This window comes from Dendropsophus ebraccatus, chromosome 10 (genome assembly GCF_027789765.1).
Source record: "Dendropsophus ebraccatus isolate aDenEbr1 chromosome 10, aDenEbr1.pat, whole genome shotgun sequence".
Lineage (NCBI taxonomy): Eukaryota > Metazoa > Chordata > Amphibia > Anura > Hylidae > Dendropsophus > Dendropsophus ebraccatus.
Window position 1 is genome coordinate 27,503,567 of NC_091463.1, and position 26,649 is coordinate 27,530,215.

At 42.2% G+C, this 26,649-nt stretch overlaps 1 protein-coding gene across 5 annotated transcripts in view; it reads right to left on the reverse strand.

The window, feature by feature from the left end:
- The window catches only part of DENND1A (DENN domain containing 1A), a 539,466-nt gene that overhangs the window by 242,426 nt on the left and 270,391 nt on the right, over positions 1-26,649 (reverse strand). For all 5 annotated transcript variants that reach the window (XM_069985728.1, XM_069985725.1, XM_069985726.1 and 2 more), the window contains one exon: positions 13,466-13,511. In XM_069985728.1, the coding sequence (XP_069841829.1) occupies positions 13,466-13,511 (46 nt within the window). The remainder of the gene's footprint in view (positions 1-13,465; positions 13,512-26,649) is intronic.

Sequence of the window (26,649 nt, forward strand, 5' to 3'; positions counted from 1 at the left end):
ATAAAAGTAAAGCTTTTTGATTTGCCCAGTACGGTTAATGGCTGCGGTAACACAAAGTGACCCTTGTTAAATAATTTTTCTCTTGCCCATTTTCCCTGCTTCCACATATCTACTTTAAAGCTGACTGTTCACTAGCTTGTTAATATTCCCCAGCTATTGACAGGTGTCATTGTCACAAGATAGTCTTGTTATTCATGGTGGTGGTTTTAACATTATGGGTGATCAATGCCACTTTATTTCTTATACTCTAGGTTATGCTACACTTATTACTTACACATTCCACCCTGTACAAGAAACACTCCCAATATAGTGCATAGCCTGTGAAAAATATTACGTATATCACCTTATACATGTAAACCCTTACAGAACCATTTTTACCTGGCCTATAGGATAAACTACCTTAATCTTTCTATTAACATTAAAAACGTCTTCATAACAAGTCAAGGATAAAACAACAACTGCCTAATGATAGTCAAAAAGGCCAAGGAGTGCCCTAGACATCTCTACATGTAGTTTATGCCAAAGCCCTATCAACCTGTCAACTGCTCAAGAATCACACACAATTACGATATGACATGGTCACCATGATAAATCAGGTTGCAACATATTTTTATTGGGCACATACAATCCGCCACGTTATTAGGTACATCACTCATTGCCACAACTTACACTGATCATTGACAGCATCATCAGTATGACTGAAGTCAATTGGCAATAACCCAAATTATCTTCACATAGGTGGTATAGAGGGCTATTGTAAGAAATGACTGCCTGGCAATGTAAGGAGATGATGTATATAACAATCGTCAACATTCCTGAAGATAACCGTATCATTATCTATTCACATATTTGTCAGTGGAAGCCTCTCAACCTGTCAACCTTGATAGAATGATAGAACTGTGACAGCGGTATTATTCAACTCTTGCAACGTTAACCCCTTAACGACATCGGGCGTAAACTTACGCCCTCGCGCCCTGGTACTTGGCGCATCAGGGCGTAAATTTACGCCCGATGTTTCCCCGATCGCTGCGTGTTCACACACAGCGGTCGGGGAAGATGGCCTGCTATAAATCATAGCAGGCCATCTTAGCTTCACGGCACGGGGGGTGGTTAACACCCCCCGTGCTTACGATCGCCGCTATAGGCTGATCAATTCAGATCAGCCAATAGCGGCGATCGGAACCTTTCCGGGTCATCGGCGACCCGATGACCCGGAAAAAAATGGCGGTCGGTGCTGTCCGAGGACGGCACCGACCGCCATTACTGTAAAAAGTAATGGTGATCGCCGTGCCACCGGCCCGATCGCCGTGAACGGCCGGCCGGTACCGGCCGGCCATTCACGGCGATCGGGCCGGTGGCACGGCGATCAGAGTCCCACAATATAGTAAATACCTGCCCTGGACCCCTCAGCTAGGTAGCCGAGGGGTCCAGAGCAGGTATTTGTACATTACTCACCTGTCCCGGGCTCCTGATCGGCGTCTTCCGGGTTCGCGGCATCCTCGTCTTCGTTCGGGTCTTCGGCTTCTTCCGTGACGTCACGTTCGGCTTCTCTCGGCTATTTTCGGCTCCAGCGTCGGCTTCTTCCGTATTTTGCGCTCTGCTGCCCTCTAGCGGCTGATATGTGTAATACACTTATCAGCAGCTACAGGGATGTTCAAATGTAGAAATTTTTTTTTTTTTTTTCAAATTTTTTTTTTTCTATTTTCCGCACCCTATCGCCGCTGAGTGTTGATCAGCATCGCACGAAAGTGCGCTGCTAATCAGCAACTCCTCCTTTTTGGCGTAGGGTGTTTTTTTTCTATATTCTACTGCCACGGTCTGCTTATAAGTGCCGCACATAAGTGCGGCATTTATCAGCAACTCCTTTGTTGGCGTAGGTTTTTTTTTTATACTTACTGTAAAAAAACACGTAAAAAACACTACATTACACCACACTACATTGAATAAAGTTTGACACTACACCACTATATACCCCATATACTAGTCCCCGTATAAAGATGGCCCCCAGGGTGTTTTCAGCGTCAGAGGGATACGTTATTATTACCTCCGACACCGAAACAGCCAGTGAGGATGAATGGGGGGTCCTTCGTTCCTCCATTCATCCTCATCATCCTCATCCTCCAATGACGTATCTGGGGGTAGCGTAGCGTACGCTGCCCCCCAGACACATCTTTTCCGCCAGTACCGTCCCAATAAGAGATGACGGTATGGTGTGAAATTCTACAAACTCTGTGAGCGTGCCTTAGGGTACACTTACAGATTTCGGGTACGTGCACACTGCGGAATGGCGAAGGATAACCCTTTGTGCATTCCACAGCTGGCACCCGCCGGCGGACTGATGCAGGCATGTGTCTCCACCCGTGTCATAGAATCCATTCTATGCACGGGCGGATTCCATCGTCCATCCAAAGAATGAACACGTTGGACGGAGAGCGGAATCCGCCCGTGCATAGAATGGAGTCTATGACACGTGTGGAGACGTGCGCCTGCATCAGTCCGCCGGTGGGTGCCAGCTGTGGAATGCTCGAAGGGTTATCTGTCGCCATTCCGCAGTGTGCATGTACCCTTAGAGTGTATGTAGGAAGGGACACCCGAATCCAGCCCCCAGATGCCCCCTCCCCCCCCCCCATCCTTGGAGTTAGTGGGAAGGTCGTCCGGGAACTGATCTTCCCACTGCTGGATAAAGGTTACCACCACCTGTACGGGGATAACTTTTATACCAGCGCCCCCTCCTCTGGTCTCTCGCTGCCCTGTAGCTTGCGGCACGATCCGAACATATCAGAAGCAGTAATAGCGCCCTAATATTTAGCAGCCATGGAGCGGACCCAGCGCTTCTGGATATGAAGGACCCCGTATCGCACCAGGGCAACATTTTCCAGGTGACGTCCCCCACACTGGAGAACGGGAGACCCCAGAAGAAGTGCAGAGTGTGGTGTAACAGGGGGATCAGGAAGGACACCATTTTCCAGTGTGACACCTGTCCTGATCCCCCCGGCCTCTGCATACTGGATCGCTCCAAGGCGCACCACACGTCACTGGGGTTCTACATTATCTAAATTCTGTCCCTTATTCCTATTTCAGAGGTCACGTTGATCCAGGGATTATTCTGATCGCCATTATGGAGTCGGGAAGGAATTTTTCCCCTGTGATGAGGCTACTGTCGTCTGCCTTAAGAGGGTTTTTTTGCCTTCCTCTGGATCAACACAGGTTGAATTTGATGGACACCTGTCATTTCCAACCTTATAAACTAATAATTGGCCTAATACCCCCAAATAAATTAGAATTGTCCCTTTTCCCCAGCTAAGTAGGTATGGCTGCCATTCCCATTAGAGGATGCCATGATGCAATTACAAAGCCTCTGTGCGGCCAGGACAGTAGAAACCCCCCACAAGTGACCACATTCTGGAAACTACACCCCATAAGGAATCTAACAAGTGGGGCAGCGGGTATATGGCCCCCTGGTGACGGCCACATTTGGGACGTGAAAATGAAAAAAATTGTATTTTTTATTTTCTCGGCACATGTTCTACGTAAGTGCCCGTCACCAGTGGGGTCCATATGCTCACTGCACCCCTTGTTAGATTCCATATGGGGTGTAGTTTCCAGAATGGGGTCACTTGTCGGGGGTTTCTACTGTCCTGGCAGCACAGGAGCTTTGTAATTGCGACATGGCCTCCATCCTCCATTCCAGCCTCTAAATGGCGCTCTGTCCCTTTGGTGACTTGCCCTGTGCCCATATGGCACATTATGTCCACATGTGGGGTATTTTCGTACTCAGGGGACACTACCCTACACGTTTTGTGTTCATTTTCTTTTTTAACCCCTTGTGGAAATGGAAAAAAATCAAGGCTAGACCAACATTTAGTGTAATTTTTGTAAAATTTTTACTCTAAATCATTAATCTTGTCATGTTTTTTCATTTTCACAAGGGGTTAAAAGATAAAAAAAAACATTTAATGTGTAGAGCTATTTCCCCTGAGTACGGAAATACCCCACATGTGGACATAAAGCGCCATGCGGGTGCAGGGTAAGCCTCCGAAGGGAAGGAGCACCATTTCGTTTTTGAAGGCTGGATTTGGATGGAATGGATTTCGAGGGGCCATGTTGCATTCAAAAGGCCTCTCTGTTGCCAAGACAGTTGAAACCCCCCACAAGTGACCCCATTATGGAAACTACACCCCTCAAGGAATGTAACAAGGGGTGTAGTGAGCATATGGACCCCACTGGTGACGGACACAAATGTGGAACAATGTGGCGTGAAAATGAAATATTACATTTTTTACACTATAATGTTGGTTTAGCCTTGAATATATCATTTTCACAAGGGGTTAAAAGAGGAGAAAAAAAACAAAATGTGTAGCGCAATTTCCCCCGAGTCCGTAAATACCCCACATGTGGACAAAGCGCCATGCGGGTGCAGGGTAAGCCTCCGAAGGGAAGGAGCACCATTTCGTTTTTGAAGGCTGGATTTGGATGGAATGGATTTCGAGGGGCCATGTTGCATTCAAAAGGCCTCTGTGTTGCCAAGACAGTTGAAACCCCCCACAAGTGACCCCATTATGGAAACTACACCCCTCAGGGAATGTAACAAGGGGTGTAGTGAGCATATGGACCCCACTGGTGACGGGCACAAATGTGGAACAATGTGGCGTGAAAATGAAATATTACATTTTTTACACTATAATGTTGGTTTAGCCTTGAATTTATCATTTTCACAAGGGGTTAAAAGAGAAAAAAAACACACAATATGTGTAGAGCAATTTCCCCCGAGTCCGTAAATACCCCACATGTGGACATAAAGCGCCATGTGGGCGCAGGGCAAGCCTCCGAAGGGAAGGAGCGCCATTTGGATTTTGGAGGTTGGATTTGGCTAGAATGGATGATGAACGCCATGTCGCATTTACAGAGCCCTCCTGCTGCCAAAACACTGGAAACCCCCCACAAGTGACCCCATTCTGGAAACTGCACCCCTCAAGGAATCTAACAAGGGGTGCAGTGAGGATATGGACCCCTTGATGACGGGCACATTTGTGCCATGAAAGTGAAAAAATGAAATTTTTCCCTTTCACGTCACATTGTTCCACATTTGTGCCCGTCACCAGTGGGGTCCATATGCTCACTGCACCCCTTGTTAGATTCCTTGAGGGGTGTAGTTTCCAGAATGGAATCACTTGTGGGGGGTTTCCAGTGTTTTGGCAGCACGAGGGCTCTGTAAATGCGACATGGCCCTTGAAATCCTTTTCAGTGAAATTCAGCTTCCAAAAGCCAATTGGCGCTCCTTCCCTTTGGAGGCTCGTCCTGCGCCCCCTTGGCACTCTATCGCCACATGTGGGGTATTTCTGTACTCGGGAGAAACTGCGCTACACATTTTTTGTCTTTTTTTGCCTCTTATCCCTTTAAGAAAATGAAAAATTGAAGGCTAGAACAACGTTTTAGTGTAAAAAATAAATTTTTCTTTTTTCACGCCATATTGTTCGGAAAATCTGTGAAGCACCTGTGGGGTCCAGATGCTCACCGCACCCCTTGTTACATTCCTTGAGGGGTGTAGTTTTCTAAATGGTGTCCCTGTAGGGGTGTTTTTTAGGTTTTGACACCCCAGAGCCTCTGCCAACCTGAAGTGGTACAGTCAAAAATGACCAAATATAACGGAGGCGTTGAAATTCACTAGGCGCTCCCTTATATCTGAGGCTTGTGGTTGCGTCAAATAGCGCAATAGGGCCACATATGGGGTATTTCTATAAACTGCAGAAACGGGGCAATAATTATTGGGGTGCATTTCTCTGGTAATAGGTTTATAATTATGAAAAATATTGGATTACAATAAAATCTCTGCACAGAAAATTAAAATTTTCAAATTCCTTACACACTTGGCTTTTATTTCTGTGACTCCCCTAAAGGGTTAAAACACTTTCTGGATGTGCTTTTGCAGAGTTTGGGGGGTGCAGTTTCTGAAATGGGGTGCTTTGTGGGGCTTTCTAACATACAGGCCCCTCAAATACACTTTAAACCTGAACAGGTCCCTAAAAATATCTGATTTTGAAATTTTACTGAAAATTTGGAAATTTGCTGCTAATGTTTTAAGCTTCCTATCGTCTAAAAAAAATGAAAGATAGTTTAATAAATGCCGCCAACATAAAGTAGACATGTTGCTAATGCTATTTAATATATAATTTATGTGGTATAACCACTTTCTGTATACGCAAAGAAGTTTCAAAGTTGGAAAAATGCATTTTTTCACATTTTTTCACATTATTTGGGTTTTTTTCATAAAGATTTGTTATGAGTATCGACTCCAATTTACCAGAAATGTAAAGTACAATATGTCACGAGAAAACAATCTCAGAATCAGCCGGATAGGTAAAAGCATCCCGAAGTTATTAATGACTAAAGTGACACTGGTCATATTCATAAAATTTGTCTCTGTCATTAAGGCCATTTCAGGCTCTGTCCTTAAGGGGTTAAAAGTTGTAATTAGACAATTGAGCAAATATATTCCGTCAGTGGGAGAAGGGGTGATACAGTGCCAGACATCTTTGGTACCGCTTTGGAGAGACATAAAAGGGTAACGATCCCAAATTTCCAGATAGTAGACATCAATTAAAAAAATAAATAAATAAAAAAAATAAATATATATATATATATATATATAGAATTGTAACTAAGCAAATGTTCTAATGTATAGGGCCCTAAAACCTGTACTAGAACCAACAACTTGATCTTACATCTTGTACCAGACAGTGTTATATTACATATGTGTATAGGAAACATCTACCTGTTCACATCTCCAGCAAAAACTATGGCTCAGAGGAAGGAATCTATGACTTTGTCCTAGCAAATTGGTCCTGATCCCAACATAGGTTGGTTTCATGTCGGTGATCTCCCTGTCTCTGAGCAACCCACACACTGAGCAGACTGCATGGGCAAGGCGTGAGGACTGGAAGCACAAGATTTCTCATTTGCATTTTAGACTTTTTTTTTTTTTTTTTAAACATAAAATGCATTAATTTGACCTTAAAATCAGCTTTTGATGACGTCCATCTGGGGGTGATGTCACGGATATTTGGTATTCCTACACTGACTACATTCTTGGGCCGGGCGTTCGATATTTTACAAAGCATGTTTAGTCTTATTATTCATAAAGCTTGTAAGTTGCCACAATCTAAACTAAGGATGGTCCGAACCTGGTTCGGACGGGGTTCGTACGAACCCGAACCCTCCGCAATGATTACCGCTGTCTGCCCGCTCCGTGCAGCGGGTGGATCCAGCGGGAGGAACGCCTGGAAAACTGGGATACAGCCATAGCCATGGGCTGTATCCCAGTTTTTCAGGCGGTCCTCCCGCTGTATCTGCCCGCTGCACGGAGCGGGCAGACAGCGGGAATCCGATGCCGAGCATTCGGGTTCAGCAGAACCCGAACCTCGGCGGGTTCGGACCATCCCTAATCTAAACCCAGATTCTCTTATCCTCAATTTGACTCACTTTTGAGTTTTTGGTTTTTTTTTTGGAAGTGAAATCTAGACCCAATAATTTCTATACATTCTTCTCCATTCCACAACTAAATCTCAAAAAAATTGTCTTCCATGAATCCAATATGCCCACATTATCTTACAGATCTGTAATCTCAGAACTACTAGATTATGCAACACCTTAATTTATGTTTTTTTTCCTTTTAACTTTTTTTTTGTTTGTTTTATGTCATTTCTGGTGATTTCTGTATTTGCCATCAAGTTAAAAAAAAAAAAAAATCTGTAAAACCATGCACTAAGTGTAATCCCCTGGCATTGCTTCTGTCAGGGGATGTCGTAAATTTGGAGAGCACTCTGAACCCTAATCACTAGAAGGTAAAATGGTGACAAGGTAAATAATATGAACCACTCTTCCTTTTAGAGGACATCCATGTAGACTCGATACTCTTAGTATCACTGAACAGCTACTTTCGGGTAGACTAATGTAATTGTCTGTCTAAGGCTTCCCTTTCTACACAGATAACTCTGCAAATTAGACTTTACTTACCAGTAAATAGCAGATCAAATAGCCCATTGAGATTTTTTTAGTCCATAATGGAGAAAGCGAACTTATCTGAGAGCTAAATTGGATGCTTTTTGAAGTACAGAGCTCAATCTATAAATGCCACCCAGAGAACATTTGGCTTTTTTCTGCTCATCTCATACACAAACAATAACTCTGAGAGCAACATCAGTTTATAAAACTATGGGATCCGATTTCTAAAAAAAAACAAAAAAAAAACAGCTTCTAAGATAAACTATCTGCAGTTAAGATAAGTGAATATTTTAGTGTCTAATATTATTATTAAAGTGAGTATATTTATTGCGGCTATAGAAAGAGCTAAAAGCAATGTTTACAATTGGAATTATGTGAGTCGTATCGTTAAAAAGCATTGGGTGTACACTAAAAGGGAAATTAATAGAAAGTGCCAATTTCTAGGACTGCATATATAAAGCAGACCTGTGCCTTCAGCTAACCTATCAGGATAAGCGGTCATGTGTGTATATGAGGAGCTGCACTATTTATATCCAGTATATAACTAGTATACTTTTTTTTCACCAGTTTTCCCCTCTGCAGGCTTCAGCTCTAAAATTCAGTTGTCCCTGAGCTGGTGGGTATAGACTAGCTGCTACTATACTGCCTCCTAATATCTCTACAGCACACCCTCTGAAACAGAGGTAGCATGGAAAACATTATAGAGCAGTACTGAGCAGTATAAGAAGTGAATCCACTACTCTTTCATCAAAAATAGAAGACTTATTAAACATTTTAGCTATGCCTGTTTGCTTCTGCCTCATTCAGCTCCAACTGGGTATCAACAGTATCATAGTATACATACCGTCCAGGATCCCTTGCCGCGCTGTACAAAACTGACATGTCAGTTTTCTGTGGCCGCTATTCATTGAATAACGGCTGCAGAAAACCCTGTCATTGCACACTGTGGAGCGAGCGGCTCTGGACGCACGCTCCATAGTGCGCAGTGGGGAGTTCTGATGCGGGCGCACACAGATGCGCCCGCATGAGAACTTAGCGGCGCTAGACATCATCTTTTCTGAGACCGGCTGTTCCGTGACCCGGCCGGGCCACAGAACGGCCGGTCTCTTACAAAGTATGAGTATAGCCTAATATTGCAAAGTTGGTTATATAACAAAGGATACCCCTTTTAATCCCTTCCGGGCATCCATCATATATGTAGGGTAGAAGTCATAGAGGAACGTGTGATACACACAGCAGGTATTATCTGTAACATATAGATTTCAGTGTGCTGCAATGGCTGGGATCTGAAATAACTATGATCCCAAAGGTCTAACAACTTTAGAGCACTTCACAGTATCCATTATGGATCAGTTGTAAATAAAGTTGTGTATACATGGATTAATGACTTTCTGCATGTGACCTACACAGTATGCAATGATTTGATAAAGACAATATTCCCTATTGTAATCAAATGTGGGGCCCTGCGGAATAAACCTTAAGTACCCCTCTCCTGGAGCTGGTTCACAATTCCAAGCTGGATGCCATGGTGCATTTTACCTATGATTAGGATATTCCACTGAGACAGACCTGGGCAGGGACCTTGTAACAGATGTATAGCGCATGGTACCAGTTTCATTTGAAATGTATGCCCCATTTACCTACTATATATTCTAAGAAAAAAGACTATTGTGAACAGTGCAAAAGTTAGCCAATCAAAGCGGAAACAGATGAAAAAATCATTTCTAATGTGCACTTAATGCCTACACCTTCTATTCATAGTCTACAGTGACATAAAACACAGCAAACGTCTTCCAAGTAATATGTGCTATATCCCAGGGAGTAAGAGCAGCCATCTTTGTCCTTCCTGCATCTTTTTCGTCAGGTGAGAACTGACACCACGGATGGTGTTCAAGCATCATCGTCTGCCAATTGTTTTTCCTTTGTGCTTTTAGAATAGTAGGGGAGAGAGAGTGAGACCTGAGAGTGCAAGATCCTCGTAATGAGCCTAATAATTTCTATCTGTGCAGAAATTTCATTGGCCTTTATTAACTCATAAATAGCAGACAGCTTTTTGCGGGATGAATGCTGTGGCACCCTACTGTGATCAAACACAGGAAATAATCAAGCCATGCTTCTGCAGTGCACGTAAACTGAGCCACGTCTTGGTCCTAATATCTGACAGAGAACAAGCAGAGTACGCTCAAGGCTTTTCATCAAATTCCCAGAGACGCAGAACAAGTAATATAATCTGGCCTTAGTGACAGAGCTGATGTGCTGCTGACGGATTAGCTCCCGACTTATAAAGGAATCGTACAATACTTTCTCGGCACTAATCAATTGTGTCAGTTTCAGTATGCCTAGCACTATAAAAATAAAATAATGACTTATCCCTCGTACAGCCTGCTACAGCTTTATGTCTTTTTACAATTCCCTCATCTCTTCAGCAAAGTATACTGAAAATGCTCTATAATGTATGTTTAAGATACTCAAAAATTTAAGGCCAGCCGCAACCTTCCCAAGAACTTCACATCTCCCGTACAGAAAAAAAAAAAAAGTGTAAATGGTGCATTTGTAAGTTTGTCTAGTCCTGTCTCAGGGACTTGGTGGGATAATGACATCTTGATTTAGCAGTTTTTGACAACAGGGCAGGAGAAGGGCATGCTGTAGATGACTACGATGGTGGCAAACACATACAAGAGAGAGGAATTTCTTAAAGGATTCTTTGGAAAATTTACAGGTTAATAGTAAGTAGTGGTAATATTATTATTAGAAATGATGTCCATTTATCTATGGGCAGGGGGACCGCTTATTTTTAAACATTGAAAAAAAAACTTCTCCAATGTGCACAATGTGCTAGGTCAACAACATGGCTAGGCTAATATGGCTGATATGGCAACTATAAAACCGTCCCGGTGATGAAGCTTAACTGCAAGCAAGGAGCTTCCACCCAATAGCAACTGCCTGGCAGTGTCGCCGCACGTTTATTTAATGCATTCCAGCCTGCTAAAGCAATGTGTGGCTACAGGAAGCTGTCAGATAAAGGTAGCATACCCACAAATAGGAGCATACACATAGCAGATGGTAATGGGTTGCATGCATGTTTCTTGTGGCCTGCAGAAGGAGCACAGGAAAAGCATGTTGGTAAGTTCAGGATATGGGAAGGAGTGGAGTCCCTGTGCAAGGAGGGGTAGATTTTTTTGTTGAGCACAACAATAGGCCAAAGGCCTAATGAATCTGGGGGTCCACCATTAAGCAGGAATCGAAAAAGGGCCAATGGCCATGGGACGGGGCCACCTGGGAGACTAATATACTCTACAAAGAAGAGAAGACTATTCCAATGTATCAATGGTAACTTACTGTATCTATAAAGAATAAAAATAGGTGGCAATATTTTTTTTCTATTAAAAAAGGTATAAAAGAAATCACAATTTCTTTGATAATCCTAATCCATATTTACATAGTAAGATTCTGGCATCATCATATTACACATATACAGAGCTATTTCCCCCTAAAAATACTGCTGCCATTATACAATAGCTTGTCCATACCTAATGGAGCATGTCGTAAAGAGTCATGTACAGGGAAAGTGCATGGAGCCTGACCACTCCTTTAAATTGGCCCAATCAGATTTTGGGCTGTCGGAGATTCTTTCCTAAAAGCAAAACTTCTAAAATACATTTATAATTATACAGTTCAATAGAATATGCCACGTTCTTTTTTTTATTTTTTATATTGGACACATAGGAAATTCAAATGTTGTTAACATGTTAAGATATAACCCCTAAGAAGAGGGAGATTATGAACCCGCTCTAATTAGACCACATTCGCATTCGCGTTCGCTGGGAATTATACGATATACGCCCGCACAATGCACACTACGTATGAGCTTACGGCCGGATCGTATACGGCGCCGTGAAAAATGAACAAGACCATTGTTTGAGGACAGAAATGTTGAAACTCACGGCCGTGGATTTCCATGCGGTCCCGTACGAAGTACTTATTTCAGCCAAATTGAACTTGATTTTTCGATCCAAAAGGTTCTGTGTGTTTTATTGGGCTGGACGAAGATTTCCAAGTAAATGACCTGTTTCAGATCGCTTCGAAACAAGCTAAGGAAGCATAACTGTACTGCGGGCGTATGTTCGCGGTTTGTACGCATCCGGCCGCATGTCGATTTTTCCCACGCCCGTAGTTTCAGCCGCACATGTACGGCGGCGTACGAACTACGGCTGGACTCATACGCAGTGTGAACATAGCCCTAGGGTGCGTTCACACGTACAGGATCTGCGCAGATTTGCAGTTGCAGATTCAAAGCAACTCAAATCTGGGCAATCAAATCTGCTGCAGATCCTTAATATGCAGGAAAATACTGTAATATATATATATATATATATATATATATATATATATATATATATATATAGTGGTGCCTTGGTCCGCTCTTGGACCTTGCTTGTAATGCAAATCCACTCCTAAACAAAATCAAATTTTCCGAAAGTAATAACTGATATGCAGATAATTATTGGTTCCACACCCCAAAAATAATGATTTTATAGTCTAAATAACAGGTGAGACAAATAAAACAAACATTTAGAAACAGCTGAATATGTCACATATAAGTTACTGTACAGTATAGCAATTAGCATGTGGTGTATAATGTATAGTAACTGTATAAACCTGATAACACAGCAGCAGTTTGTAGATGCAGGATAGAGGTGCAGATCTCCATAATGCAGTAGCGCAGTACAATAGGCTAGAATAGAGAAGCAGGGCTGCTGTCAGAGGTCTCTGTGGTCACATGAAAGCAATGGGAAAGGGGTGTGTGTTCAGCAAGGACCAATCAGGACTCACAGACTGCAGGGAGCATGAAGGAATGAGCAGGGTATATGTGGGCACATACATGGAGCGCTCTCTGTCCGGGGAGAGAGGGGTTACAGCTATGGAGAGATTAACTCCACAGTCCTGTCCCCTGATGTAAGCCCCAGCCTGAAGTGAATCTGCTATGATTTGGAAGGTAAGGGAGACTTTCTGGGTCAGAGTACAGGGCTGTAGACCACACTATGCAGATCATGTCAATCCCCAACTCGTCCTCCCACCCAGTACAAGGAGCTCTTAAACCAAAACAATACTCTTTAACCAAGTCACAATTTTGAAAAACTGTGAACTCTTATTCCAAAACGCTCTTAAACCAAGGTACCACTGTGTGTATGTGTGTGTGTGTATATATATATATATATATATATATATATATATATATATATATATATCTCGCCTAAGATTACAATATTGAGGAAATAATGTAAGGGCGGCCTACTTTGGTTGCTATTGGCTATTATGGTTTTCCTAAGGAGATATAATTAGTCTGTTTGCACAAGCTCTTGTGATGTGAGAAAATTACAAACAGAACTAGTGAATAATGGTCAGCGACAGATAATAGGGAGAGGCACTTTAACCTGTAATGATACAAACAGAGATAACTTACCTCCATTAGGCTTGAGTGTATTCCTATGAGGTAGGGCATTGGAGCACTGGAAAAGAGAAACAGATAATCAAAATTTTGCACTATATAAACCAGTCTGTACTGTGAGATTCCATGCACATCTGGAATACAAAATTATATTCACCGCTTACTATCAAAGGAAATACAGAGAGGCCAATGTAGGAATCCACTCTAGAGGACAACTCTAAGTGGCTCTTGTATTACATGGATGACCACTGATCTACATGGCCATTATGTAATACTTAACTTCTGCAGCAGGGCTACTGCGGAAGAAATGTTTGGCTGGACAAGGCAGTAACTTCAGCTGTTTGCTAGGTGTTCGAGACCTTGGTCAATCCTTAGTGAGACAACAACTTTCAATATAATACAACACAATACTATGTATGCAAAGTTTTGAACATGCTACTTTTTGCACTGTTCATTTGATGCTTCTCAACTTTCTTAGGGTCGTATTAGTTGCTACAGTTACAACAGCGCTCGCTTACCAAACCTATTACAAAGTAATAATTCTCGATAATAGTGCAGGCGTTAATGTAGGGATATTGCTAACCCTTTTCTTTAAAAGGGTAGCCTGGTGTCAGTCTATAGAAAAAAAAAAAGTTTATATACTTACCTCTGCATGCTGCCCCAATACGTTACAGCAGAGTTTTTGGGTACCACGCTGACTACAGTTGCTGCCAATACTTTACAGACAAACCAGTCTCTGCAGTGACAACCCATTGTCCCGTCTCGGTCAGTGACGGGCTTAGCGGGTTGTCACTGAAGAGACACAGCAGGAGGACACTAGAGACACCAGCCACGGAGTACTTCTTTTATCAGCCATTGGCTGTGCATCAGCTATTACATGAAGCAATGCACTTGGGTAACGATTGTTGCTTGCTGAGCGATTGTTTGTTCCTCGACCTATCGTTGCCTTTACTACATAGGCAATATCTTGACGATTCAGCCTGATTCGCCAGAAAATCACTCAGTGTAATAGGTTCTTTAGGCTGGTTTTACATATCTGCTAAGTATGGGCAATTGTTCTACGCCTTAGCTCGACACAACAATTAAATCTGAAGAAGAAGCGCTATGTAAGGTAGGGCTGGTCAAACTCATACAGGAAGAGGTCCATATTATATTGCAGGGATGAAAGCTATTACCATATTTTCCTGTGAATAAGACATCTGGGTGTATAAAACTACCCCCAACTTTTTCAGTTAAAATAGAGAGTTTGGGATATACTCGCCATATAAGACTACCCCTCTTCCAACGCACATCAAAAAATATTTAGAAAAAACATCAGACAGCAACAAGATCTGAGAGGCAGAGAAGGAGGTACACTAACACCGGTAGAATACAAGGGTGGACCAGACGGGTGAAAGGGGTGTTTATTTTCTGGGCACAGCACCACTCTACCGTATCTCTTTATATCATACTCTGCCCTTCATATGGTTGCTGCGTACGTCGGGGAAGCGGCCGTTTTTGGCTCTCCCTACCATATATAGCAACTGCAGATTCTCCAGTCCCGTTCCAAAGTTTTTCAGCACCTGCCCTATAAGACGGCATTCAGCGTTTAAGACAACTCCTGACTTTAGTAAAGATTTTCCTGGTTTAAAAAGTACTCTTATATGCAGGAAAATACTGAATTTATTTTTGTGCTTCATCTCCTGATTCCTGAGATACAGAGGTTTTAATATTTCATCAGTTCAAAAAAAAATTTTTATATTATTTTGATAACAACGTTTTATTATTAGGCTAATTATCTGTCTCCTACATGGAGCAGCTGTTTAGATGAAGTATCTATGACATGGTTCATAGAGTTGTGGTCAAAAGAATAATGTCACCAAGGAACTTTTAAAGCGACCCAGTACCCACAATCTGACCTCCCCAAACCACTTGCACCTTTGGATAGCTGCTTTTAATCCAAGATCTGTCCTGGGGTCCATTCGGCAGGTGATGCAGTTATTGTCCTAAAGAACAACTTTTAGGGTATATTCACACGGGCGGGCTCGCAGCGAGATTCTCGCGGCGAGCCCGGCAGGTCCTGTCAGTTCCCATAAACTACATACTTGCTGCGGTCTAAACGACCGCAGCGAGTATGTAATTATACCGCCCTTAACCCCTTCTACTCCCGCCGGCTCCCCCGCTGTAAGCAGCATACATTACCTGTCCTTGCTGCACGGGTCCGGCGTCCTGCTCTCCCGTCCGGCCAATTAGTGTGTTGCCCAGCCGCAGCCACTGATTGGCCGGGCGGGAGAGCAGGACGCCGGGACCCCGTGCAGCGAGGACAGGTAATGTATGCTGCTTACAGCGGGGGAGCCGGCGGGAGTAGAAGGGGTTAAGGGCGGTATAATTACATACTTGCTGTGGTCGTTTAGACCGCAGCAAGTATGTAGTTTATGGGAACTGACAGGACCTGCCGGGCTCGCAGCGAGAATCTCGCTGCGAGCCCGCCCGTGTGAATATACCCTTAGACGTGCAGCCCTGTGTCAAATTGGCGTGGCCTAGAGTACCCATGCTCTAGGATTGCACTGCCTCTTCCTCCCTCCTCCCCACCCTCTTCATCATTAGCTATGCCCCTAGAACAATTTCTGCTATTCATCACCTGTGTGAACACTGTACATAAGCTGGATTGTTAAGGCACCTGTGCAGTGTTCAGGCAAGTAAAGAATAGGAAAAATCCTGCCCAGGGGCGTTCATAATGGTGAGGAGGGCGGGGAGGAGGGAGGGAGAGAGCGGTGGAGGCATGGGTAGTCTAGGCCACGCAAATTTGACACAGGACTGCAAGTTTAAAAGCTGTTTTTTAGGACAATAACAACCTAACGCCAGGACAGGTCTTGGATTGAAAGCAGCTGAGGGGGAGGGGGGGGGGGGTCAGATTGTGGATACAGAGTCACTTTAATACCTTACACCGTTGTACCTGGTAATGATTGACTTTACACTGTGTGATTATAGCTCCATAGGGGGAAAAAAAGGAAATACTGAAATAATTTACTACATTAAAAAGGCTAGTTTTCCTTGGGCCCAATGCTAATGCTTCTGCTCCATCATTCAATTTCCCATGCAGTTACAGCGGCTGTCAGTGTAACGTGGGGAATATTCCCAAGAAACAGAAAATATTTCCTAGCAGTGGCAACAACACGGGCTGGGGCAAAAAAAACCCTGACATGATGGGGTGGTTTTCATTAGCTTCTTCTTTCTCAGTGTTCACAGTGATTTCACCGGAAAACAAACATTTCCCACTAGGCCAAAAGGTTATCTCCTAGAATGATCTGCACGGAAAATCTTCAAAAGAACATCGTGTAGCCACATCGGGTAACAATGAGGAAACAATTCAAGATCTAAATGGAGCATGCTTCTCATACAATGTATAGAGAGTGAACAATCAGATAAACCTAACACCTTCCACACATGTGAAGGATTGTTCAGTATGTTACACAGTGCAAGGGTTTACACTGAAGGAGATTAGTCATGATGCTCTGTGACCATCTGTGAAAAGTTGGATTGTAACACTGTGTATACTATAACATGCACAGGACATATAGAACACATATTTAAGCATTTGGTCCCTAACCTTCTGTACTTTGTGAACTATAACTATAACTTAAAGAGGTTGTCTGGGGAAATCTTAAAGGGGTTAGCGTCTCTAGCACATTTTTAATATTTTGCTGCCATATAAGATAACATACAGTAGCAAACATGTTATATTTACCTCTCCACTACCCCCCCCCATGCTGTCGCTGGTGTCCCCTGCTATCTGTAGGCGTCGTTATGTCCGAGATGAGCTTGCCTCTGAAGTGACAGCCTGCTTGGTCTATCAATGGGCGTGGTGCTGTCTCGTCTCATTGAGTGATTGGATGAGCGGGCTGTCACTCCAGAGAGGAGCTTGTCTCGGAAGTAATGGCAGCTATAAACAGTGGGAAACAACCGGCAACCACATCGGGGAATCAGGGAGAGGCAAGTGTAACACGTTTGTTATGTTTTCTTATATGGCAGCAACATGTTGAAAATGTGCTAGCGCCGGATAACCCCTTTAAGCTATGCATACTCTCTCTGAAGCATACAACAACAAATGAGCCATACTGCCTTACTGCTCCTGCTGTGCGATCTCCCAATTTGCACTGATGTCTCGCTCCCCCATTCAGCTCTGTGACTGGCTGAGCAGGGAGCATGACGTCAGGAGCTGCCAGGAAGATCGCACAGCAGGAGAAATGTGTGTGTGGGGAAAGTATGGCATGTTTGTTATTTAAAGCAAATGTACCATTACGATAACTGATTTTTTTTTTTACTACCTTGACAGCGCCGATGCAAAGATGACGGTGGTGCAGCCCTTTTTTTTTAAACGTTGCAGTTTTCTGCGCCACTTTCTTCTCATGCACCAGCTGGCTCTATGCACTGGAGTCAGGCCTGGCGCCCCCAGTGTGATGATATTCCCTACCCTCGGTGAAACGCTGGAGTCAGGGGGGGTGTGATCTATTGTTTTAAAACAACTCATCCCTGGGCATAAGTAAAAAAAAAAGTCACTTCCCCTTTAAGAATTGGAGGAATAAGAAATCAAAAAGTTAAAATATTTGCTATTAAAAATTTCAAGGTGAGTAATATAATTCAGGGCTTATACTGAGCCACTGGTTGGGGAAAAATGTCTTACACGGCTGTCAGAGCTAAAAGTCATGTAACATGGGATAATAAGCAGAATGCGGTAATGCTCGCTGCTAGAGATGAGCGAACTTCGAGCATGCTCGAGTTCATCCAAACCCGAGCGTTCGGCATTTAATTAGCAGGGGCTGCTGAAGTTAGATAAAGCTCTAAGGCTATGTGAAAAGCATGGATACAGCCTATGACTATATCAATGTTTTTCAGACAACCTTAGGGCTTTATCCAACTTCAGTAGCCACCACAAATCAAATGCAGAATGCTCGGGTTTGGATGAACTCTGGTATGCTCGAGGTTCGCTCCTCTCTACTCACTGCAAATAATTGATCCATGTAAAAGGGCCTGTTTTCATTTGTGGTCATATAAATCATCATTAGTTGGCCACTCTTTAGCCAACTATGATGACGTTAATAGGCCAAACAAAGGCTCTGCTAAGGAGCACCGACCCAAAACAAAAAAAAAAAACTTTCCTGATTGTATTTGTTTCATTGATTATTAGGTATTATATTTAGTATCAAAAATAGTATATAGTAGAAATCTTAGACATACTCATAGATTTGTCTTCTAGTAAGTATGTTGTTGTTTGGGGCATTGTTTTTCAGTAATTTACACACCGGTTCAAAAATGTACTGGCTGTTCTTTTTTTTTTTTTTATAAACTCAGACACAGCTTGCATCAATTCATTTAGAGACATTCTCTGTAAACTCCATAACATCTCGGCTGGGATCAGCAGCTCTCCTGGCGACTTGTCTAGATTAGATACAGTATTTGCAGAGGTTCACCTTCCATGAAGACATCTTAGGCCAGGTTATGTTTATAACATATACAAAGACGTGACTGACCGCATCTTTCTTTATGTTAAAATCAGGCATGGGGAACCTTCGGCCCTTCAGCTGTTGCAAAACTACAAATTTCATCATGATTGGAAAACCAAAGCTATGGTTCCCCATCCCTGGTTAAAATTAAACGTATAGAAATAGAAACTGTAAAACAGATATAACAATGCTATGTGAACCAAGCCCTTTCACCCTTTTTGTGGCTATGGGAACATGTTATTGTAAATCGGTAGAATATGGTGTCTGATATCCAGTACCCCTGTTGAACAAGAGAAAGATGTCCCTTAAGGTTTTTTGGCAAATGCAACCACAACAGAACTCAGTTAACCTAAATGAGGTTGGGTTGCAGCTCCATACATAGCTGGTGACCATGAGGGTTGCTTAATTTAGAGCTTAATTTGCAGTGTAATTCTAGAGATAATGGGGGTCTCTGCAGTCTAACCCCCACTGATCAGGGTGTGATAGCATATCCTAGCAATATTTCACAACTAGCGTGAAAATCAAATTGATGCCTTCTATGGAAACTTCACCATAAATATTGCATAAAAGCCACTTGCAATAAACTTATTCAAACTGTACTTAAAGAAGCTGGACTACCTTTAAAGAGTCTATAAGCAATGTATAAAGATGGAACGTTGAGTAATAAAGAGCAATCAAAAGAGATAGGTACAAACTAATCCTTAATAATACGTTCAAAGCATAAGGTGACACTATATAGACATGTAAATTCAGATCTGAGAAATTTAATTAACAGCCCTGTGTCCATCCTTACCTGATCTACAGCTAATCATGAGATGGACCAGAAAGTATAACGTGTTTAATTAGAATGTCACAAGTGTTGAGATCCGCTGTCGACAGATGAGATTTTATGTTCAGCGTTCACCATTAAGGTATTCCACAGAGAGACGTATTTAGATTAAGCGCTATATATATATTCATATTTAGTGTACAATTTCATTTAGTTGATGGATTGAGAGTTGGATACAAAGTTGTACAGAAGATGTTCATTTTAAAGATTCAAATTTTATTGCTGATGGTACTTTGGGGCCAGCAAGACAGCAGGAAGATCTGCAAACTGGAATATGGAATTAGCTAATATTTCATATAGTTCTTTCATGCCGCCTAGTGTAATTGTTCCATGCATTGTGTTCTGGGCTAATAATTTACAAAACATGTAAGATCCTTTATATGGTTAATATGTAAGACATGTAAGGCACTTTGCTGTGGGCAGTGTATTCATCATCTACCATTTGGTCAATGTACTGCAGTACATAATGGGCACTGGATGGCATTACTATAAGAGTAATGGTCCGTTTACACAAATCGATAATTCCCCCAATTGATCGTATAACGATTTTGAAGCAACACTTTGGTTTTCATAACGATCAGCGTTTAGACGAATAAATCATAAGAAAAATCATTAAAAAAACTTGTTCGAAAAATAATTATTTGCGATCGTTTTTAAGATCGCTTAAGCCCATCTCACACTAAGGGTGAATCTTTGAAAGACTGTTTACATGAAGCGATCTGCGAATTTTTAGCGAAACGACCAACGACTATTTGAGAACATGTTGAAAGATCACAATGAACGATTTCTCGCTCATCGATTGATCGTTCGTTGTGTTTACACGGAAAAATTATCCCTCAAATGCGATCGTTATTGCAAAAATTCGAACAATAATCGTTCCGTGTAAAACACCATAAGTCTGTTTGGGAAATCCCAGGTCTAGTGATGGTAGTGTGGTGTTCTCACCAATATCTTCCCCACTTTTTGGTGTCTGTGATCTCATATGAAAATGAATGGAAGAGGATTCTGGGCATGCTTTGTGACCTGTGTAGATGTCATTCAACAGAAAGGGGAGGCTAACCTCTGATCATCTACTACTAAAAGGATCCTGAGTTATCTATATACTTGTATCACCTTTCACTCTTGTCTGTGATAAGGAGGACACTGCTGGAAGGTGATCTGTGTAGAACAGCAAACCTCAGTTTAATGTGAAGCCTAGAGGACAGACTTTAAACTGCAAGATTTTATGAATAATATAGGCAGTAAAATGTAAAATTAGCACAGGGCTAATTTGCCTCTATCATTGTAAAAACCTAATGCACCATACCATAGACCTGTGAGTGATGATTGGGTGCTGCAGTAAATATTGCTGCTAAAGAGCCATAATAATTTACAATAACAGTGTATATACTATATAAATAGTGCATATATCTATAACAATCCAGCATAATTGCCATCCGGTATGGTTGAAATGTATTAACAAACGTTGCTTGTAGTATTTTTGGTTCCAATTCACATATTGCAAAGGGCAACTATGCCAAATCATACAGAGAGCTAATTCCATACAGCATTTTAGCTTATAGGGCGCTGGATTAAACCTTGAGTGCTACATGTCCAGATTATTAAATCTGGAGTTCCAATCTGGGACGACTCCGATTTGCAGGACATTTGTGATCCTGGCTTGAATGGTAAAACCATATTGATCAAGAAAAAGAGATATTCAATCATGATGTAACTGTATCGGTGTTCGATTTTACAGGCAGATTGAGGGCAATATCAGATTTAGGGTCAATGTGCATCTTTATATGGTATATTAACCCACAACCAATGTAAATATTAAATATTCTCCAACACAATACGGTCTGCAGGCTCATGTAATCCTTCCATGGTTTCACTGTCAGAGGCGAGCACTCTATCATGAGCCCCGCTAAAAGTGTTAATTACTGTGAACCGGTAACAATAATTCAGACAATCACAGGTGACATCAAATGTTCAAATCCCAAGGAAAATTTTATTTAATGAAGAACAGGAGGGAAAAAAGTAGATATACCTTTCCAACAAAAGAAAAAAATGAACAAGCAGCAGAAACATATTTTGTATAATAGAAAAAAAAAATGCCTTTCTCAGGTTCCTGACCCCAAAAATGACCCATAGAGACTTGGTACATCTCCCAGGCACAGCACCCTGAAAACACTTAACAAATGTGCAAGATTCTATTCATTTCAATAAAAGCCGACATGAAACAGATGAAGAGATGGATTTTAAGAAACGTGAAAAAAATTTTTTTTTTTTTCATTCTTTTTTTTTTTTTAATAGATCAGAGGCCCAGAAAAGCCATGCAAAGCTTGGGAGAAATCCGGCAAGGGCACCAAGGAAACCAGAGTGTAAGGAAGCGCTCACAATGCTCTTGTGTCAGAAATGCATTCTTCACCCGTGTTTCAGAAGGAAGAATCTGAATACGGTGTCATGGCTGTTTAATTCTTGCCTTTCCCTTTGACAGATTATATAACAATGCACGCTATACATTTCTTGTAACGCAGAAATAAAAGTCTGCGGGGTTTGGCTGGAGCAGCGTGTACATGAGCCATACAAAAAAATTATACAATGAGCTATGAATATTAGCGTGAATATATTATTTCATGGAAGAATATCAAAGTAGCTTACTGTGCTTTCAAAGCAATATTGCATTAATAGAATTATAATGATACAATCCATCCATTAACATATCATATATATTTTTGAAAGCACATAAAATACACTTCCCTAAATAATTCCAGGGAAACAGAATATTCAAAATGGTGGCCTATTTCTGGCATAGGTTATTCTAGTATAAGGAAAAAAGTGGTATTGATCTGCGCTGAATATGTTAGTGGCTATCTTGTATGGTGCTTTTTGGAATGCCGAAAAGGCAGAAAAAAAAATCTACCCATTTTCACAAAAAAGTGGGCATTCAAACATTTTGTGCATGGTCCACAAATACGGACAATGTGCCACAGAACAGAGTATAGAGCTCTCAGCATCATCATTCATAATGATGCCAGGAGATCAGAAACTGTTCAAATCTTCAGGCTACTGTACTGACACTTCTGTGCTGCTATGTCAGTACAGTAGCGCCTAGATTTAAACAGTTCCATAGCTTCCAGCATCATCATTCATAACGTAGTTCGAATTAGACGGATTGACGGATCATAACATGGAGTGTGTAAATGTCCCCTTACATGACTTGGCATGATGACCACACCATAGACAGACTGGATGCATTTTAGTCCATATGTATATGAGACCCATTCAATTGTGATATCCTGGAGAAATGATGACAGTACATATTCATAGGTTTTGTTTCCTGCATTTAATCTTATATGTAAACAGCACTGAATAAGGACATGGTGTAGTATCAGAAACGCATTGGAGTATTATTGACCATGTTTCAATTGGATGAAGTAAAGACTGTCATTTCATTGCAGAAGCTTGAGATGGTGTTCTTCTTGTGTTTGGATGCACACATACCTTGTAGACCACGGCTATTTCAAACTATTGTCACTAACCAATTCTAAAGATGCATTTTTGTGAACAAATTTGCAGAATTTTCAGGATTTGCCATTTCGTTTTATATTGTATCTGCCAAACAGTGGCGTGGACATTCGATCTAGTTTATAAAAACTTGGAAACGTGGTTACATGAGGGCACACGAGAATCATGCTCTGTATGGCCCAGACAGACCACCAGTAGAGAGGATTGCTTGATCTGCGGACAAGCACAAGCAGCTTTCTAAGAGCCCTATTCCATGGGGCGACTATCGTTTGGATAATTGTTAAATCTTTCAGATCGATAATTGTTCGGTTGAATAGCAGTTAACGTTTAAACAACGAACCAGAAATCGCTGATTGCTTAATAAGACCTGGACCTATTTTTATTGTTGCTCGTTCGCAAATAGTTTGCATGGAATAAGACGTCGTTCGCAGTAGGGCAAGAATGATCATAAGTGAAGATCATAATTCCATGTAAATGGGTAAACAATTTCAGGTCGTAATGTATGTTATGTCTGTGAATCGCCCCCTTCCCGTGTCCCCCCCCACCCCCGCACGTGTACCCGGAAGTGTGGTGCGCTATACATACCTGATGCGTGTCGACCCCCGTCTTCTGTCGATGCAATCTTCGGGAGGCCGGCCGACTTGCTGCAGTCAACCCGCATGCCGGCCCCCCTCTGCAGCGTCATCAGCTGCTCAGCCGCGATTGGCTGAGCATAACTGCTCAGCCAATCACGGCCGAGCAGCTGATGACGCGGGTCGTCCGGCCTCCCGAAGATGACGTCTTTGAAGAAGATAGCGGACGGGGTCGGTTGACACGGATCAGGTATGTATAGCGCACCACACTTCCGGGTACACGTGCGGGGGTGGGGGGACACGGGAAGGGGGCGATTCACAGACATAACATACATTACAAAGTTCTATAACTTTGTAATGTGTGTTATTCTGTGAATAATTGCTGAGCGCCGCACTACCCCTTTAAGAGCTAAAAACTGTGCTTGTCTTGCAGTAGTGATAAAGAAGAAACCCGGACTGCCATGAACAGGAGCGATATGGCATTTAGCAACATATCCAGGTTCTATCAGGAATCCAACGGTGATTGGGTTTGAGCATGAAGGGATGGTTGTGAGTGTTTCGATCAACAGCTGGTATAATTATCTCGGGGCCATCACATCAGTTACCCCTTAGTAGTGATAAGAGGGACAGTAACAACTAAGTGATATGTACAGTACAGGAGATCCTGCAGCCACATGGCTTATTTTTAAGCAGGATAATGCTCGCCCACACACACCAAGGGTTTTCCAGGAACGTCTCCACCTGATTGCAAAACTTTATTGTCCTGCTCAGCCATCAGATTTATCTCCAACTGAGCATTTCTGCTGAGCCAGTTCCACCAACCTACAAGTGCAACTGCAAAAGCTGTGAGCCAAGGTGCCATAGGATGCCCACAGTACAGTTTTCCCAAATAAATGTATCCTTTTGCTTAAAGGGTGCCTTCAAACACAGCAGATCTGCAGCAGATTTGATGCTGTGTTCAGTTATTTAGAACAAATCAGCTGCGTATCTGCAGCAGAAAATCCACTGTAATACGGTGTGTGAAGCTACACAAATACTGTAATCACTCATATCTTCATTACATTCACACATAAAACTTTCATTAAATTTAACTCTTTGGTATTTTTTCCCCCTCAAAGAGTGTATATGTTGAAAGAGTTCCTGGTGTATATTCCTAATGTAGAGGAAAAACATGATGTGCACAAAACCTAAGAGAATGTCCTCCGGATTGGGGTGTGTGCTTTAAAACCACTCTCCAATCTGGATCCCGAACAGATGATGCCTTTGTATAAACTCAGAAATTAGGAATATGGTATATGAAGATGGGTTTTCAAACATAACTATCCCTTTTATTCTCTTTAAAACCATTAGGGTTTACAGATGATGCCGCCAACTGTAGAATAGTCATGAACCTAAAAAACATGTAACTGTAGATGATAAAAGGGAAGTGATGTACATTCCTTAAAGGTGACAAGACAGTAAAGCTAGGTGGTACCATCAGAAATAATTATCATATGGAAGTATAGGCCATGTCTCCAATAAACAACTAAAACTTAATCTAAATCTACGCCGGTAACTTTATCATATCCATTTTCGAGGCCGACCAGTGCCCTGCAACGGAAAGCTGTGCCGGTCGGGATGCATATCGAGCCAGCAGGGATAACTAGCATTTTAAGTGAAGAGCTCGAAGCCTAAAACATGTAAATTTAAAGGAGGTTTGTTCCCCTGTGGATGATTTAAATGTTAAGTACATCTCCAAGTCGCAGATACACAAAATGGAATCTGAAAACTATTATCTCCGGTCGAAATGAACCTTCAATTTACTTACTGCACAGGAAGGGCAGATTCACTTCATTTTCACTGCCAGCAGGTTACCCTTTCTCTGTATAATAGGCTTCGCATGTGTAATTAACACATAAAGGCTGCTGCTGCCAGCTTTGCTTCAGGTGCATGCTGGTAGGAGTTTTCAGGACAACGGTGTGGGCTGCAATAGCTTTTAACATGGGGTTTGAAGATTAGCTATTCATTGACTGCCTGACAAAGACATGTTAAAAGGGGCGAAGGCCGGGCCCTGCTGTTGGGAGCACAGGTGTGGACAAAGCAAACATGTGGGTCATGTGGCCTGAGGAACACAGAAATTGATAGATAGACGGCATCAATAGACTCCTACGGGCTGTATTTTATCCGGCATATTTGAAGAAAGGAACTGCTACATGAAATTGCTAATATAAGGATGATTGTGAAACCCGCAATTATCGGGATGGCTCTAATTGTGCTTTTAAAAAACAAATGATTATCTTTTACAGGGCTTGAACTTTAATTAAGCTTGTAATCGCACGCATGGTAATTGTCTGATACATATATTTAACACCAATTTATTTACCATTCATACATCCGCACAACTCGGTGGCACCTACTTTGTATTTGACTGTGTGAAGGATGTGATGAAGCTGTGAGAGGAGGAGGGACACTGCTCGGTAGCACAATGAGCTGTAACAAGGCCATTAGCACAACAAGCGACAGGTCCTCCGCCAGTCCTCGCAGGGTTAAATTCCTGAGAACACACACCAAGCGTCCAGGCCTAATTCATATTTATTTTCTCATTCAGCATTCTACTTACTCATATTTTTGTGGCTTACTAAGTAAACTGTAAGGGGGATAAAACCAATCCGATAATTTGCATTGTGGTGTGCGGACCAGGGCCCACGGCCCACAGCCGTAACCAGTGTTGCCCAGTGTGAGCCTGAACATCAGACCATAATTGTCAAGAACAGTCTTCTTCTGGTCAGTAAGGTGTCACTTCTGTGTCTCATAAGCTTGGGCAGA